The sequence below is a fragment of the Bos javanicus genome, chromosome 4, assembly GCF_032452875.1.
Source record: "Bos javanicus breed banteng chromosome 4, ARS-OSU_banteng_1.0, whole genome shotgun sequence".
Lineage (NCBI taxonomy): Eukaryota > Metazoa > Chordata > Mammalia > Artiodactyla > Bovidae > Bos > Bos javanicus.
The window spans coordinates 40,980,012-40,999,470 of NC_083871.1; the positions used below are offsets into that span (position 1 = coordinate 40,980,012).

The 19,459-nt window shown below is 36.3% G+C and overlaps 1 protein-coding gene across 28 annotated transcripts in view; it reads right to left on the bottom strand.

Annotated features, from left to right (window-relative positions):
• The window catches only part of LOC133245987 (platelet glycoprotein 4), a 92,903-nt gene that overhangs the window by 33,186 nt on the left and 40,258 nt on the right, over window positions 1-19,459 (bottom strand). For 13 of the 28 annotated variants that reach the window (XM_061413813.1, XM_061413802.1, XM_061413804.1 and 10 more), the window contains 2 exons: window positions 1,827-1,912; window positions 218-425 (listed from right to left, as the gene is read on the bottom strand). In XM_061413813.1, the coding sequence (XP_061269797.1) occupies window positions 218-337 (120 nt within the window). In that variant the 5' untranslated portion in view covers window positions 338-425; window positions 1,827-1,912. Of the gene's footprint in view, window positions 1-217; window positions 426-1,826; window positions 1,913-3,054; window positions 3,160-12,165; window positions 12,304-19,459 lie in introns of all 28 variants that reach the window. The other 15 variants (XM_061413807.1, XM_061413825.1, XM_061413817.1 and 12 more) reach the window with 4 other exon arrangements.

Below are 19,459 nucleotides of genomic sequence, written 5' to 3' on the forward strand. Positions count from 1 at the left end.
AAATATTTAGACTTAAGATGACAGTGCATTCATACAGAGTATACATCATATTTTGATTACTTCTCTATCATGTAGAGTTTCAGTTGTTCAAAATCACCTTTGTGTTAGACACAAAATTGCTGGTTATAATGAAATATAAAACAGGAACCCTAAGCCAAACACAAATCAAGGTAGACTGAATCAGGATGAAAAGAAATATTCTTGATACCACTTGTACCTTTTTAATTGTCTTCTCAATAAGCATGTCTCCAACTGGCATTAGAATCCCTCCAAACACAGCCAGGACTGCACCAATGACAGCACCAGCAATGAGCCCACAGTTTCGATTGCACCCCATTTTTCTTATTCAAGGAAAAACTGAGGTTCAGCACCTGCTTCTTTCCAACTCCCGGGTCTGATGGAAGTGGTTGCCAAGAGGTCTGGTTCTGTCATTAAAAGAGATCATAAAACAGAAGCATAAATATCAGTACAAAAAGATCAAAGTACAAGGAAAACGCAACTGAAACAAATCATTTTGCCAGGTATAAACAGATTTTTTTTTTTTAGAAAAATTTCTAGATCTTTTTTTTTTTTTTTTAAACTAAACCTACCTACTGGTGGTAGAAACAATAAATATCATCACACAGAGCATTTCCTCAAAATTCTCTTTAATTTTTTTTCTGTGGATGATTAACATACTGAAATCTTATCTATGTAGAATATGCTTATGTACTCTTGCCCTATGCCTACCTTCTGTCAGCCTGGGACATTCATGGATATTTTTGCCCTCTATCTGGCTTTTCCACCTAAACACAGCCATTTGCACAGCACTACATAGGGAACAACAGACTGGTTCCAAATAGGAAAAGGAGTACATCAAGGCTGTATATTGTCAGCCTGCTTATTTAACTTATATGCAGAGTACATCATGATGCTGAAAGAAGCACAAGCTGGAATCAAGATTGCCAGGAGAAATATCAATAACCTCAGATATGTAAATGACACCAGCCTTATGGCAGAAAGTGAAGAAGAACAAAAAGCCTCTTGATGAAAGTGAAAGAGGAGAGTGAAAAAGTTGACTTAAAGCTCAACATTCAGAAAACGAAGATCATGGCATCTGGTCCTATCACTTCATGGCAAATAGATGGGAAAACAGTGACTGACTTTATTTTGGGGGGCTCCAAAATCACTGCAGATGGTGATTGCAGCCATGAAATTAAAAGACACTTACTCCTTGGAAGGAAAGTTACGACCAACCTAGCCAGCATATTAAAAAGCAGAGACATATTACTTTGTCAACAAAGCTTCGTCTAGTCAAGGCTATGGTTTTTCCAGTGGTCATGTATGGATGTGAGAGTTGGACTATAAAGAAAGCTGAGTGCCGAAGAATTGATGCTTTTGAACTGTGTGTGGTGTTGGAGAAGACTCTTGAGAGTCGCTTGGACTGCAAGGAGATCCAACCAGTCCATCCTAAAGGAGATCAGTCCTGGGTGTTTAGTGGAAGGACTGATTCTGAAGCTGAAACTCCAATACTTTGGCCACCTGATGCAGAGAGCTGACTCATTTGAAAAGACCCTGATGCTGGGAAAGATTGAGAACAGGAGAAGAGGATGACAGAGGATGAGATGGTTGGATGGCATCACCAATTCAATGGACATGAGTTTGGGTAGACTCCGGGAGTTGGTGATGGACAGGGAGACCTGGCTTGCTGTGGTCCATGGGGTCACAAAAAGTTGGATGAAATTGAACTGAACTGAACCTGGTATTCTCCTGCAAATTGAATGTGGGTTGACTGGAGTCTATTCCATCTAAATGCCAAACAAGAACGGTAAAAATTTTTTCTTTACCTTTTTCACAATTAGAAAGATACAGTTTTTACAGTAAACGATCTGATGAGTCTTAGAAGGAGTCAGTTCTTCTAATCAGTGGTAACCTATCAGTTAAAACAAAAAAACACGAGTAAATTAGGGAAATACATTGTCAGAAAATTAATACTACACTACTTTCTAATATCACCAAAATTATAATCACTGTTAAAAGAAAATTCCATTCTCATGGATATTGATTTCATGCTTGAATTCTTTCTTATCAACTGTGTTGAAAACGTTGAAATATTTTACATAATATTTTCACTTATTTTTAATAACTGATTTTTATATCTTCTAAAGGTGAACAGAACTTGAAGAAAATATGTACTGTAGAGTATATCTAGATTCTGTAATAGGTATTGCTTTCTTACTAGCCTGAAATACATATATTTTAACATATTCAAGAGCAATAGTGTTCCTTTTGTTGTAGGGAGCTGATTCATAGGGCTTCCCTGGTGACTCAGTGGTAAAGAATCTGGCTGCCAATACAGGAGACGTGGGTTGAGTCCCTGAGTTGGGACAATCCCCTGGAGAAGCAAATGGCAATCCACTCCAGTATTTTTGCCTGGGAAATCCCATGGACAGAGGAGCCTGGTGGGCTACAGTTAATGAGGGTGCCAAAGAATCAGACATGCTTAGAGACTAAACAGCAACAACAATAAACTGATTCATAACAATTCTGTTAAAATCAACTAGACTGTGTCAGTATGTATGTCACTTAGTCTTATCTTTGGAAAAAAATTCTTAGCGTAATAAGTAGATCCTATGGTAACAAGACTTTATCATTCAAATACCTAAAACATACTCTTGGAGCAGTTTGATTGCAGTAGGAAATCTATACTAGGGTTGACCTGACATTGATAAACAGAATGTGCTTTGTAGCTTGTAAACAAATACTCCCTACTTCAGAATGCCCTTGCCCAAGGAAGACAAAAATTGCAACAGATTGGAGGGACACACAATATTTTTGTCAGTCTTGTAAGGATAATAGTAAAAATCATACTTTGTTATGGTTTCAGATTTTTCCCTCCATGGCTTGGTTGTGGTTACAGTACCATTCTGATGGTTTTAATAGTATTTCTTTCCACTTGAGTAAGCATTTAATTTTTTAAAAGTACTAATTGCATAGCTAAGAAAATGTTAAGAATAATGTTAAGAAAATAAAGGAATAAGACTTTCCCTAAAAATGGAAAAAGGCAAATCTTACAAACTTTTTTCATTCTTCAGGATTTCCACTCGCTTATACCAAATACCTAGGATGATCCACTGTAAATCAGGATGAACGAACCGATTCACACTGAGGTCCTGGTGGCTAAGAAGTTTGAATAGTCATTAATGTCACATGTTTTTTCCCAATGTAAACAAAACACACAAGCCTAAACAAGTGATTTACTTTTCCTGTGGAATTTTATGTCTCTGAGCAAGTTGAGTTGTTGTTGTTTAGTTGCTAAGTCATTAGCAACTCTTAGCAACTCATGGGCTGCAGCACACCAGGCTCCACTGTCCTCCACTATCTCCTGGAGTTTGCTCAAATTCATATCCATTGAGTCCATGATGCTATCCAACTATCTCATCCTCTGCTACCCCTTTCTCCTATTGCCTTCAGTCTTTCCCAGCATCAGGGTCTTTTCTAATTAGTCAGCTCTTCACATCAGGTGGCCAAAGTATTGGAACTTCAACCCATCCTTCCAATGAATATTCAGGGTTGATTTCCTTTGGGATTGACTGGTTTGATCTCCTTGTAGTCCAAGGGACTCTCAAGAGTCTTCTCCAGCCCCCTAATTTGAAAGCATCAATTTGTTGGCATTTGGCCTTCTTTATGGTTCAACTGTCTCATCTGTACATGACTACTGTAAAAACCATAGCTTTTGCTATATGGACTTTTGTAGGAAAAGTGATATCTTTGCTTTTCAGTACACTAAGTTTGGCATAGCTTTCCTTCCTTTATTAATTGCTTGGGGGTAGAACCTGCCTGCCAGTGCAGGAGATGTAAGAGACACAGGTTAGTTTCCTGGGTCAGGAAGATCCCCTAGAAAAGGGAATGGCCACCCACTCCAGTATTCTAGACTAGAGAATTCCATGGACAGAGGAGCCTGGCGGGCTATAGTCCATAGGGTCACACTGGTCATGACTGAAATGATTCAACACAAAGAATGAAGAATAACATGCTCCCTCCTATGGCTTTGGGTAGGATTGTCATAATACAGTGGAATAAATTATTTAAACTTGATAATAATGACTAGATATTCTCAAGTAGAATCTCTTTTCTACTTGTGAATATCATTCAAGTGTGCTGTACTGTATGTAAGAGACCATATTCAGGGGAGCTTATCAAGCACTATTTTACTGAATGCCCATCTTATAGACCATTCCCCAGTTCTCATCTGTAAGTTATATTTGAGGTAGACATCAAAATACAGGGTTCCAAACTGCTGTAATTAAGGGTGGGAGACTCAAGATGAAACCAAAGTGTGATTGGCCATTTTCTTGCTCTGTTCCTCAATTTCTTCATGTGTAAAGTAAGATTATAAGATGAGACTCCCATTTTTTCATTTAAGCAGCTGAACTGGTTCTTCACTCAAATCCCTACATGGAAGACCAAGCCAAGTGACTTAGATTACAGCATTTGTGGGACCACCAAGACCCTGATTCCTAACTAGGTTTCCTGCATCCCACCTAGCTCTATTTTGTCCCATGTTTAGGATGCTTGAGGAGCATCTCTGTAGAAACCTGTGGATTGCAATTTATTAAAAAACTGGACAGGAAATCCTGAGGGTCAAATTCTAGTTTCGTTTATATAACATCAGGAATACAACTCAATCATCTCTTTTGGAAAGGTATTTTCTACATAAATGCCACAAAATTATTCAATATTAATGTCCTTTGCAGTTATGTCAGATGGAATATAAAATGATTTTATTTTTTTTAAGCCCTGTTGCTTTTATTTATTTATTTTTTAATAGAAAATTATTTAATTAGTATACATGTGTTCCCCATCCTGAACCCTCCTCCCTCCTCCCTCCCCACACCATCCCTCTGGGTTGTCCCAGTGCACCAGCCCCAAGCATCCAGCATCGTGCATTGAACCTGGACTGGCATCTCGTTTCATACATGACGTTTCACATGTCTCAATGCCATTCTCCCAAATCTTCCCACCCTCTCCCTCTCCCACAGAGTCCATAAGACTATTCTATACATCAGTGTCTCTTTTGCTGTCTCGTATACAGGGTTATCGTTACCATCTTTCTAAATTCCATATATATGCGTTAGTATACTGTATTGGTGTTTTTCCTTCTGGCTTACTTCACTCTGTATAATAGGCTCCAGTTTCATCCACCTCATTAGAACTGATTCAAATGTATTCTTTTTAATGGCTGAGTAATACTCCATTGTGTATATGTACCACTGCTTTCTTATCCATTCATCTGCTGATGGACATCTAGGTTGCTTCCATGTCCTGGCTATTATAAACAGTGCTGCGATGAACATTGGGGTACACGTGTCTCTTTCCCTTCTGGTTTCCTCAGTGTGTATGCCCAGCAGTGGGATTGCTGGATCATAAGGCAGTTCTATTTCCAGTTTTTTAAGGAATCTCCACACTGTTCTCCATAGTGGCTGTACTAGTTTGCATTCCCACCAACAGTGTAAGAGGGTTCCCTTTTCTCCACACCCTCTCCAGCATTTATTATTTGTAGACTTCTGGATCGCAGCCATTCTGACTGGTGTGAAATGGTACCTCATAGTGGTTTTGATGTGCATTTCTCTGATAATGAGTGATGTTGAGCATCTTTTCATGTGTTTGTTAGCCATCTGTATGTCTTCTTTGGAGAAATGTCTATTTAGATCTTTGGCCCATTTTTTGATTGGGTCATTTATTTTTCTGGAGTTGAGCTGTAGGAGTTGCTTGTATATTTTTGAGATTAGTTGTTTGTCGGTTGCTTCATTTGCTATTATTTTCTCCCATTCTGAAGGCTGTCTTTTCACCTTGCTAATAGTTTCCTTTGATGTGCAGAAGCTTTTAAGTTTAATTAGGTCCCATTTGTTTATTTTTACTTGATTTTAAAATTACAGATCTTTTATTTCTGAAATGGATATAGGTGTGTGTTATTTGTCTGTTCCCAGATTCTGTGCCATCACCTAGTTGAGAATCTATCTGACCTTTCCCAGAATCATTATCCTTTCTTTAAGCAGTCCCATGGACTATAGGGAAGAGTCCCGAGGGGCAAAAAGTCCCCCAAAATCTTATGGATGACCCAATGTGTTCTTTAGCGCCTTCCTCTCTAAACATGCTACTACTACTAAGTCACTTCAGTCATGTCCGACTCTGTGCGACCCCACGGATGGCAGCCCACCAGGCTCCCCCATCCCTGGGATTCTCCAGGCAAGAATAGTGGAGTGGGTTGCCATTTCCTTCTCCAATACATGAAAGTGAAAGTGAAGTCGCTCATGAAAGCTCATTATTATGCCATCCAAGGACCCTGTGCCCAGAGATGTCAAGTTATCGGCAGACCTGGGTACTGCCTAGACTCTGTCTGCTTTGAACTCAAAACTGAAGTGAGATAGTGCACACAGCCCAGTGCTGTTGAATCAAGTTCATCAGAAAACAGAAGTGTCAATGATTTATTCTGCTAAATTGCATGCTTAGACAGTTACTAGTCTAACACTGGTCTGGATGATATCTAAGCAAAGATAGTAGTGTGACTCACATTCCTGCATACATGTACTGATATTTTTTACAGAAAGAGATTGACTTTATGAACTTTTTGGCCAGCTTATTTCGTTATCTTGATGCAAGTTTTTTTTTTTTTCCTCTAAAAATAGGCAAGATATTTTATATAAATGTAATCCTTCTTTGGAGAAGGCAATGGCACCCCACTCCAGTACTCTTGCCTGGAAAATCCAATGGACTGAGGAGCCTGGTAGGCTGCAGTCCATTGGGTTGCTAAGAGTCGGACATGACTGAGCGACTTCCCTTTCACTTTTCACTTTCATGCATTGGAGAAGGAAATGGCAACCCACTCCAGTGTTCTTGCCTGGAGAATCCCAGGGAGGGGGGAGCCTGGTGGGCTGCCGTCTATGGGGTTGCACAGAGTCGGACACGACTGAAGCGACTTAGCAGTAATCCTTCTTTATCAATGGCTTTGCTTTCCATGGTTTCACTTATCCACAGTCAAAAGCGGTCAACTGAAAGCGGTCAACTGAAGCTAACTGAATCCTAGAAAGTAAAATCTTAGATTTTACTACTTAGGGTTTGGTGCTATCTCTAGGTTCAGGCACCCACTGAGGGTCTTGGGTTTATCACGCTTCAGTGCCTTGTCACCATGAGTAAGTATTGTTATTGTAATCATATTTCAAGCTTATGCTTCATACTGCTGCTGCTGCTAAGTCGCTTCAGTCGTGTCCAACTCTGTGCGACCCCATAGACAGCAGCCCACCAGGCTTCACCGACCCTGGGATTCTCCAGGCAATAACACTGGAGTGGGTTGCCATTTCCTTCTCCAATGCATGAAAGTGAAAAGTGAAAGTGAAGTTGCTCAGTCGTGTCTGCCTCTTAGCGACCCCATGGACTGCAGCCTACCAGGCTCCCCCATCCCTGGGATTTTCCAGGCAAGAGTACTGGAGTGGGGTGCCATTGCCTTCTCACCGCAAAATTACAAATACAAGTTGACCCTTGAACAACGTAGAGGGGTTATGGACAATGCAGGCGTGGAAAATCCACATATAACTATACCATCAGCTTACCTGTGGTATCCAGCCAACTGCATATATTGGATCAGGTTGTACTGTAGTGTTTATTCAAAAGATACTCCATAAAAGTGGACTGACAAAGTTCAAACCTATTGTGTCCAAGGGTCAGCTGTAATTTGTGCTTTCCCAGGAGGCTCAGTAGTAGAGAATCTGCCTGCCAATGCAGGAGGTGTGGATTTAATCCCAGGGTCATGAAAATCCCATGGAGAAGGAAATGGCAACCTACTCCAATATTCTTGCCTGAAAAATCCTATTGGACAGAGGAGCCTAGCGGGCTACAGTACATGGGGTTGTTGCAAAGAGTCAGACAGGACTTAGCGACCGAGCATACGTGCCACTGTAGTTTTATTCACCTGAAGCAAAGGAGGAACCAACAAATTAAATAGGACGTGCACTGAATACATGAGAAAAGTTCAGGTTACTCAGCATGCTGTACTCAATAACAGCTTTATAAAGTGTAGTTTGTCTCCACTATTCTCTCAGATGTAGCTATTTAGAGCAGATAAAATTTGCATTTTGCACACTTGGTTTTCTTAGTCATATAGATTCTTTCATAATAAAATTTTTTATTTGCTAATTTTAGGTTAAATTTTATTCTTACCCTTATTTCTTCATTAGAAATAATAATTTACTGCTTGCTTCAGTCCAGTTCAATTCAGTTGCTCAGTCGTGTCCGACTCTTTGCGACCCCATGAATCGCAGCACACCAGGCCTCCCTGTCCATCACCAACTCCCAGAGTTCACCCAAACCCATGTCCATCGAGTCAGTGATGCCATCCAGCCATCTCATCCTCTGTCGTCCCCTTCTCCTCCTGCCTCCAATCCCTCCCAGCATCAGAGTCTTTTCCAATGAGTCAACTCTTTGCATGAGGCAACCAAAGTATTGGAGTTTCAGCTTTAGTATCAGTCCTTCCAATGAACACTGAGGACTGATCTTTAGAATGGACTGGTTGGATCTCCTTGCAGTCCAAGGGACTCTCAAGAGTCTTCTCCGACACCACAGTTCAAAAGCATCAATTCTTCGGCACTCAGCTTTCTTCACAGTCCAACTCTCACATCCATACATGACCACTGGAAAAACCATAGCCTTGACTAGACGGACCTTTGTTGGCAAAGTAATGTCTCTGCTTTTGAATATGCTATCTAGGTTGGTCATAACTTTCCTTCCAAGGAGTAAGCTGCTTGCTTAAAGTACTTCAATTTAGAAAACAAAAAATTCACATATACAGGAAAGAAAACTTATTTTTGAGACTTACAAGAAGAAAGAGGAGAAAATAAAGACATTGTAAGATCCCACTAATCCCATACCTTTCTTGTCTGTGTTCTGTCAGTTCACAGACCATAAATCCTACTCTTTTTGTAGAGTTTGTGAACGTAACTACATGTGGGCTGTTTATTTTCTTGCTGTCAAGTCAACAGTGTGTTTCTAGATGAACTTATGAGTGTTATGCCTTTCCATTATGTTGGAAACCTGGTGGTCGGAACTGAGACTAAGTTTTAAGTGTCCACATAAGTAGGTCAGAATAGTCGAGAAACTTCCCAGAGAATTTGTGATTATTTTCATCTGTGTATAGAGCTGTGTTTACTTGGAAACTCCACCCAGAAAAAGGCATGGCCAAGAGGTATGGTTTCCTAGGATGCAAACTGTGAAACTTTAAAACAGTTTCATATTACATACTTGTGCTATGAATGAATGCCAGGACCTGGATGACATTTTCTGACTCATGAGTGAATATCTCAAATTTCCTATTCTATCCATAAGCCTTCCTTCTGCTTTTCATCAGAATAGGAAACCAGATCACATCTCTGTTTTCTACTGGACACACAAGTAATTCTTTTAATACACAACCTTTTCCTCACCAAATACAGTATTTGCCAAAAAAAACCCAGGTTTGGAGTTTGGGGGCGATTAATTCAACAACAGGTTGAATGTGAAAATTAGCTTTCCAAATTAAGTTCCTTTTCACACTCTTAATTTACACGATATCTAGGTGTGTTTTCAAAGCCACGATTCCCTAGACATGAGCAAGATGCAGATTCATATCAAGCTAGTTAAATCAGTTATTTAGATCTGGTTGTGTTTCATCAAGTGAATACAGAAGGTCACTAGATTAGTACTTACTTTACCTGCAATCGCAGCATATGAAGGTAGTTAAAAGAAGAACTATTCTGATCAAAGTGGGCAGGAACTGTGGCCCTTTCCCTTTCTAGTCACATCTCAGTTGGGCTCTGAGTCATCCCCACAGAACCCTAGGGCTCTGTGGAAAATGTTTAAATAACTACATTCGGAAATCTTCATCATCTTCTCTTATTGAAGTTACCATAATCTTTTTAATGTATATGGGCATTTCCATCCTATCAGAATATATGGAGGTAAATATATATAATAGAAAATGTATAGATATCATAATATAATACACTTCACTAAATTATGCCTTTCAAATATAACAACTTTTATTTTTGTGGTAATCTTAAAATACTTAAAACAGTAATTACATTGACTTCAGTATCACATTAAATGTTCTTCTAGAAACACACCAGTCTTTTGGAGTAAGTTTTAGAGTACTTGATTATAGAGATTACTGTAGATTTGAAATGATTCTTTTAGAGTCTTATCAGTTTAAATAGAATCATCTAGAACCATTCTTGATTTTTGAATCCTGATAGAAACACTATTGTTTCTTTTTCCCCAACCCAACTCTTACTATGAACAGAAAGATAGTATAAGATTTTCAATAAAATTGAAATAAAATTGAAATAAAAAAAAAAGTTATTATTCTGGGCTTTGAATTCAAGTAATTTAGGTTTTATTCTCAGGCTAACATTATAGTTTCTCTGTGGCTCAGTTTTCTCTAAAATGGATATATATACAGCATATATGGTTATAAATGTCAAGTAAAATTCAGTCAGAATGAATAAAATTTCCTGTCATAGCACCTGTTATGTTATTTGAAATATAGGAAATATATTGAACTATAACATAACAGTAAAATATTATTGTGAATTGGCCAAGTATTTTTAAAAATTCTACTAAATGTGTCTTTTTCATAAATAATAAATGATCATTTCCAAAACTCTTAGAATACAATAAAATCTGCTGAGATGGCTTATTCTTAAGTATACAGGGGTTTAGAATATTATGTAAATGAAAAATCAACTCCTAGGTTAGAGTAATTCCTCAAAACTTTCAGCCATGACTTGGGCTACTGAATTAAAAAATACCTTGTGATTAAAATCAGAAAATAGTTACAGAATCAGTTCTTTAAGGAAGAAAGAATCCACAAGATTTTTTGCCTATAGTGTTGCAACTATAACTCCCAAGATAAATTCCAAAATTTTCAGTGCATTCTGTCTAGTACCTCTCTAATTATACTTTATTCCTCTCAGTTTACTTCTATCTGATATCTGTGTATTTAATTTATTGTTCTGGTCTTGTAATGATTCTGGTAAATGAAACAAATTTCTGTGTATTTTTTTTCTCTCATGAAATCCAGTGGACCACTGGACTCTCTATATAACAAAAGTTTTGAAAAAAATTATTTTGGTTATTTTTTGATTGAATATTAAGAGCACTGTTTTTTTTTAACTAATTTAAAACTACACACTAAAGAACTGAAAAGTGCATGCAAAGATTTTAAAAACATTTTTCAATATGTTACTTGACGATTCTAGAAACTGTTTGAAATTTACTTTAGAGAATTTATGCCATTTACAGTTATGTATGAGTTCACTTACTATAATTAATTTATAACTTTTAATTTCTCCAGAATGATTTGTAATTTATTATTATCATTCAAGAAAATAATTTGCTGGTATTTGTAATAAGTTTCCTAAAAACACAAAAACTTCAATTAAAAAAAAATTATATTACCAAATTTTATATAATTTATACAGTTATATAAATAAAAATCATTTGGAATTAATATAATTTACCATTCCCAGCAGCAAGTAAAATTCAGTGAGAATGAATTTTTTAAAAATGCTGAAGAGGAATATAACCAAAATATACACTGCTGTTAACCATGTAGACAAAGTCAGGTTCATCAAAATATTGTGACATTAAAAACTAGAAGATTGAATAAACCAAAGGCTCTCTAAAATAGTAAGTACTGAAGAATTGCATATTAGAAAGCATGTTGGCATAAGAGTGTCAAGTGAATTTTAAGAACTAATCTTACTAAACTGATTGTTATTTATGTTGATTTTCATTCATAATTTAAATTAAAAACCGTGCATAAATACCCTGAGTAGACAATAAAAGTTCTGAAGTAACAAAATTGGATAGTACATCATTTTAACAAAAGCTGTTTATGCATAAACATAAGGTTTTAAACATCAAGACGCAACATGATACTGATTATTGGACAAAGTTTTAGTATTTCTTAAACATAAAAGGTAAGGTTGATAACTTTGGAAACAGCACAAACCTAGCTTTTAGGAAAAGCCTAATGATTTCAAAAAACAGTTCCTGCTTACTGCTGCTGTTCTATAACTTTAAGGGTGTGTATATAGTAGTGTCATCTCCTGTCATTTAGGAGACAGAAATTTAAAAAAAATCAGTATGACTTACCTTTAAAAAGACTAAGAAGTATTTTCCGATCAAATGTTCCAACATTTGAACAGTCAGTTCTTAGTAGGACCAAATGGTGTCCTGCAGAAAACCCTACACCGAAATCCTCATTATAAAAAGTGTGTGAGTTTAAATATGCTTTAAGAAAAAAAAAGAGAAAGGCAACGTCAGTCAGATCCCAGTGAGTGGTTTGTTCCAAGAGGAGTTTAAAAAAAAAAAAAGGAAACTGCACACTTCCCACTTAGATTGTGTGCGAGGGGTGTGATAGATCTTAAGGGTCTGTTTTTATATTATCGTGTGGACCTAGTACCTATATCTGAGATCCTCTGCTGTCTTTTTTTTTTTTTTTTTGGCCATTTTCCCATCCAAGTAAGTCAGAGGCCAGAGACAAAAGGAGCTAACTTGCTGAGCAGCCTTTCATATACTTTTTTATTATATTAATACAGTCATTATTCCAGATGATAAAATGGGCTCGGGGATGGAAAATGTAAATTGGGAAGAATTACCGGACTCACTTTCCTGCTTGAAACACCTATTTCAGGAAGTTTAAATAAAATATACTTTCTATGCATCATTTATCCAAAGTGTGTCAAGCTAATGATTTTGAAAACAGTTGGACTTTGTCAATTAACAGGGATGACAAACAGACTTTAAAAAAGGAAATAGCCTACTGTTCTAACTGGAGGGTCTTCACTATTTATTATTTTCTGTTAGTCTTACAGAAATTTCATGAGCAAAGCAAAATCCTTCTATGAAAACCAAGAAGTTGTATTTCTCTTAGATCTCTTTAGATAAAAAGACAATTTTAAATAATATTTAAATAAAATTTCATATTAAAAGCCATCCTAAATAGTAAAAGTATATAATGAAGTTACTTTTAAAAGAAAGGCATTATTTTAAAATTTCATCAAAAAAGAAGGCCTTAAACTTTTGGGGAGAAAAGACCCGCATGTTAAAATCCCATTCTTAGAAAGAAATTCTCAGAATCCTACAGGGAAAATAAAAATCTTCAGGTTAAACTGTTATCTGTCAGACAGACCAGATGAATAAATGCCTCTAACTCAGCCTTGAAAGACAGCAGCATAACAATAACAGGCAGAAATACATTTACTTCATTAGATCATGTCTAAGCCAGTGCTCACTGGGCTGTTTGTGGTGTTGCGTCTAGGCATGTGTTGAATTCTCTCATTTGCTAGCTGTACAATACAACTGGAAAGGAACCCAAAGCAATGTTTTACCTTGAGCATTGCTTTCTTTTTCCAGGATATTTTTATAGACAAATTTATTTAAAAATTAATGTTATAGAAGTCTTTCGTTATATTGGGATTTTGTTTTTCCAAGTATCACTTAATTAGGATAAAGTAGAAATGGCCTTGTGTAATCTCATTATGATTTATGCTTTTCATTTAAAAAGAATAAAGATTTTAGATAATTTAAAAAGATGATTCCCTTATCACTGTGACATTTTATCTTTGTTATACTATGAAAAAGGTAATATAAAGGCTAGTTTAATAATTATTTTGATTATGAATATCTATTTTATTGTATTTAAGCTGCTTTGATAACATTGCCTTCTCAGCCTTAATTCTCACAAATATACACAAGTACACATGTACACAAATACCCTCCAATGTGACAATTCAGAAATAGCCCACCAACACAGAAGTTCAGATGCTATTTTAAACAGCCTATCTTAAATGCACTGAAAGGATAATTAAATTATATAAAAAATGAACATTGTTAGAGTTAGATATTTCAGAAAAAATACCTGTAAAATTGATACCTAAGCTGACACTGAATTTACTTGAATTACTATTTAATCAGTAGTCTAATGACATCTAAATTCTTTGTCTTTGGAGAGGAAAATGTCACACTTTCCCATGAGCAGCCCAAAGGATCAAATTTGCATTCCCAGAGGCAGCTGTTAACTGTTTTAATACTGTGCACAACAGTTCCTGATACAGGAAGACACAGGAAACCCAGAGCCAAGTAAAATCTGTAATCATATGTCTGTATTTTGAGCAAAATGTTCACCTTGAACAAGGCAGAAAACTGCTACACCCATTTCTCAGTAATGCATGCTGGGGTTTTCATTTTTACAAGATTATGTATATGCAATATTTTTAAGGGGTATTTTTATACGAGCGTATACCTTACCTTCTCTAAGTCCACTAGAACACTAGACAGATGTAGCAGAATGAAAGCTCAAACTGTCAGTATGCCAAGTCAGCTTAGGCACAGTGCTTTGCAAACTTTTTACCTGGAAGATCACTTAGAATTTGGAATCAGACAGACTACAGTGACTTGCGATGTACTACCACTAGCTATATTGACTGGGGATTAGGAGTTAACTAACAATTTATTCTTACTTTCTTAATCAAAAAATGGAGAAAACTAAGAGATCATAATAAGGACTAACTGAGATGGACTGTGTGCAGCACTTGACAGCCGCCTGACTGTGAGGCAACGAAGTGCTTCCCTTCCCCTCAAGTCATTGTCCCTTTCTCCCTTCTGCTCTGATTACTGGAGATCACACAGCACCATCAGACAAGCATTTGACTTTTTTTTTTTTTGGTCCTTTCTCTGCATTTGCTAGAATGTTGACTCCATGGAATGAGAGACCCTCGTCTGTTTATTGCACTGCTGAAGCCCCAGGAGCACAGAGCAGGCTCATAGCTGGTAATCAGTTGAATGACTAGACACACATGATTGTCATAACCACAATAATATTTTTGAAAGAAATGAGAATAGCCAGAAATAAGAGGTTATTATATGTTTGTTCATACCACAGATATACAGTGCTTTGAGATGAAGGGCATGTGCTATGGAAGTAAATGGACCTAACTCAGAATTTGGAATTAATCCCTTCCTACAGTGTGTGACTTGTTACTACTACTTTACCTAAGTCATAGTGGAAATAGCTCCTTCTCAGAATTGTTGCAAAGGTGAGAGTAGTAATGTGACGAACTCAGTGCAGTTCTTGACATATATAGTATTTGTTTGATAAATAATTGGTATGGTGATCATTTTCTATTAAGCAAATTTTTATTTTAGGGAATTCATTAAGGTAATATGGACAAGTAAAAAATATTGAATATTATAAAAAGGTGTAAAATGAGAAGTCTCATTCAAGCATCAATTTTATTCCTCAGAAGTGACCAATGTTAGGTATGTCACTACCACCTAGGAATTTTATAAATTTTAAACTTATATATATATATATATATAAACTTATATGTATACACTTCTGTATGTTATAAACATAAGTATAAACACACAGCATACAGTCATCATTTTACTGATTTCCTAAGTATAAACTTAAAAGTTTATAACACACACATACACACACATATGGACTAAACCATATACTGAATCACACTTTCTACAACTTGTCTCTTTAATAGGGACTTGGAGATCTTTTCATATCATTGATAGTGTTAACTCTCTTTTTTCTTTCTCAATTATTGAAAAAATAGTCCTAAAAATGTACCATTGTCTTTTAAATGACCAATATCATATGTAATAGAACTTTTGATTTTTCTTTTTCCATTCTGTTACACCTTTCTTCCCTGGTGGCTCAGAGTAAAGAATCTGCCTGCCAATGTAGGAGACATAGGAGACACGGATTCAATCCCTGTGTCAGGAAGGTCCCCTGGAGGGGGAAATAGCAACCCAATCCAGTGTTCTTGCATGGAGAATCCCATGGACAGAAGCGCCTGGCAGGCTACAGTCCATGGGGTCTCAAAGAGTTGGACATGACTGAACATACACATGTGATGGAAGAACCTGAACAAACTTTTGGCTAACCAAATTGTTCTTTGATCTTACAAAAGCAATGCTAAAAATGTATGTACATATATAATTTTGTTTACTGTGCTAGGACACTAATAAAGGGCAGAAAGTGAAATTTCTGGGTGAGAAGTATGTACTTGTTTTGGCAAGGGGAGTTTTACCAAATTTCTGTTCATACATGTATACAACAATATGTGAAAAGGCCCATCTTCATACATCGGTCACACTGCTGCTACTGCTAAGTCACTTCAGTCGTGTCTGACTCTGTGCGACCCCATAGACGGCAGCCCACCAGGCTCCCCCATCCCTGGGATTCTCCAGGCAAGAACACTGGAGTGGGTTGCCATTTCCTTCTCCAATGCATGAAAGTGGAAAGTGAAAGTGAAGTCGCTCAGTCGTGTCTGACTCTTAGCGACCCCATGGACTGCGGCCTACCAGGTTCCTCCGTCTATGGGATTTTACAGGCAAGAGTACTGGAGTGGGGTGCCATTGCCTTCTCCGTCGGTCACACTGGCTCATAGTAAACTTTCTTTATAATAAGTACTTATTTTATTGCTAAATATTTGAGTGAAGTTTCACCAACTGTCTAAAGCATACTAGCATTTATATTTTTAAACATTTGTGATAGCTTTTCCTTATTAGCTAGTAAGGAAATAACCAGTCTTCTGACATTTGACAATTTTTTTTTAAAAAGTTTTTTGACTAAACTTTATTGAATTTTTAAATTACTGAAAATTTCCATTTTTATGCCATTAACTTTCACAGTAATTCCCTTTTAAGTATTATGTCATGCTTTGAAATGCTTTCTCCAAAAATAGGAAAAATAATGAACTTTATTCTAGCATTTCTATGGTTTCAAAAATCCTTTAGAACATATTTCTAGATTAGCTGATTCATGGCATGTAACACTTGTGAAGTAAAAGAGGAAGAGTGAAGTACATTGAGTAACTATAAATATTGCAACATATCTGAGAAGCATACAATGGATGCATAGCAGAAGAGGAATTGCATGGCATGGCCCAAGTTCTGACCACAGCCCTGTTAATAACAACAATAATAGGTTTTGTGAATGAGCAGCCCACAGTCATATTTCTCATTTCCTTTCTTGTCAAAGAGAGTAACTCCAGAACCTACCTACAGCCTCAAGCTGACAAGTCATACGGCAGATTTGTAAAGCTTTATACAGATTCTATGTAGTAGATAAAAACTTTTAACTGACCCTCTTTTTTTTTTAACAGTTCAGCAAATGAAAAGAATTTTAGTATCATGTGCGTTACAATTCTAGATTATATGGTTAAGCAAAGACTTATAAATTATGATGATATGCAATAACAGAGTTAACATGTATTGAGGGCTTATCTTCCAGTTGTTGAAATAAGTGTCTCATATAAGTTATCTTATTGACCTATGATACAACCTTGCTATGTTTTTAGACAACTAGTTGAGGTCACACAGCTACTATATGCCATAATAATTAAAACCCATATAGACTGACCAAAGCGCCTATAGTCTTTTCTGAAAGAAAAATGTGTTTGTGTGTGTGTGTGTGTGTATATATATATATATGAGTTCTTGATCAATACCTAATTTGCATATTCTTTTCAGCACATTTGTTCAAGCTGAATAACGATTTTAAATAGCCTAATATAAAAAAAGATATCTAAGTACAATAAATAAGGAGTGAACAGTGAAAGTATTCTGTAATTAACAGTTAACAGAATTATTTTGAAATTAACTCAAAAAATAAAATTCATTCTGAAGACCTGTAACACATAATACTGCACAGATACACTGTAAAGTATCTTAAAACTTTAGTTACCAGTGTAAAACCATAAGGCAAAATTTGATTTATCACTTTAATCCTTGGGATAGCTAACCATGGAGATTTACACACACACATATTTATGTACATGTATAGCACCACATGGTTATGTGTGCTACACAAATAGATATCTATTTTACCAGTTGCTGCCCTGGTCATTATGGAAGTATTAAACCAATGACAGGTTCTATCTGTTTTATATGATGAGGCGGGGCTTCACATACAGGAATGAAATACATATGTACATAATTTAAAGAGACTATTACATGCATAAGACATAGACATGATAATGCCAGTGAAAGCTTAAGAGATTAAAATGGAAGTTTTTAATATCACTTTTAAAGGAAAATTTCAAAGGACAACATTAAGGATAATGTGGAATATCTGGGTCATTAAAGTTTAGACTTAAGCTACATCATCTGATGAATCAAAGCACACGATCAAAGTATTGACAAACCTACTGCATTCATGATGTAAATTTTCCCCTATGTTTCCTAGAAGCCATGGTAGGAGCCGTGTATAAAGAGAGAACACCTCTCTATATCTGGATAGTTCTCATATGGGCAGGGCCATATAAATATGTAAATTCCACAGGCCTAAAAATGTTGGCAGATCTAATCTTTATTTGAACTGTTTGCAAAGCTGACTTAACTCTCTGAGGAAGTGGAGAAATGTCAACATTTAAACAATACTAAGAAACTTAAAGTGTTAAGATTTGCATAGTTGTCAGTACAATTTGTGTTCACACAGTGGAAGGGAAATAATTAGGAGGGAACCACAGAAATCTTCAAGTAAGAGGATAGCTTGGCCTCAAAGCTTGGTGTTATGAAATAGTAGGGGGAAAAAATCAATAATCAATAACAAAATATAGTATTTAGTTAAACAGTGTCAGATTGAAAAAATTATATGAGCAATTAATTTATAATTTCAAGTTCCAGAAATACTAAATTCTTTGAATTAAGGGTACAACAAAGTTTTCTTTTGAGAAATGTCTTCTACGTTATAAATAGTCCCTGTAGGATCTTAAAAAGGAAATAAAATAATTTTAAGAAGAGTTAGAGAATCAATTTACATATTCACAGTGGCTGATGGCTTGATCAAAATGATATGCTTTAAAATGCTAAAGGGTTTTTTTCACTCTTGTTAACTACCAGCAGAAAAAAAAAAAGTTGAAGAGCCATGATGAATGTTTAAAACCAGGAAAGAAATTAGATGGATAATGAGAACAGTAATTTTGTTCCATTTACTAAAAACGAGACAACCATACTCTAGTCCGTCTTTTTAACAATTTTGTTAATGTCTGTGCCAACTGATAATCTGTTAAATTTGGAGATATACAACACTTGGGTGTCAGATTCCTGAAAGAGTTAAACTCATACATGAATACACATATGCGCACACACGCACACACACATTTTCCAGGGACAGGGAAGCATACTCAAATTCCTTCTTAAAGCTGAGAAAATACTTTCTAAGAAGCATGTCATATAATAATAATTTTAGAAATCACCACATAGAAAATGGTACATTCCTAATGCCTTTGTTTTTCTGTTCGCTTGAAATGGAAAAGTTTGACCCTTCTGCCCTGACACTCGAAAAAACATTTAGTACAAACCTTGCATTCAAGTGGCACAGCAGTATTAAACAGTCTATCAAACCCTAAAGTGAAAGTGTTAGTCA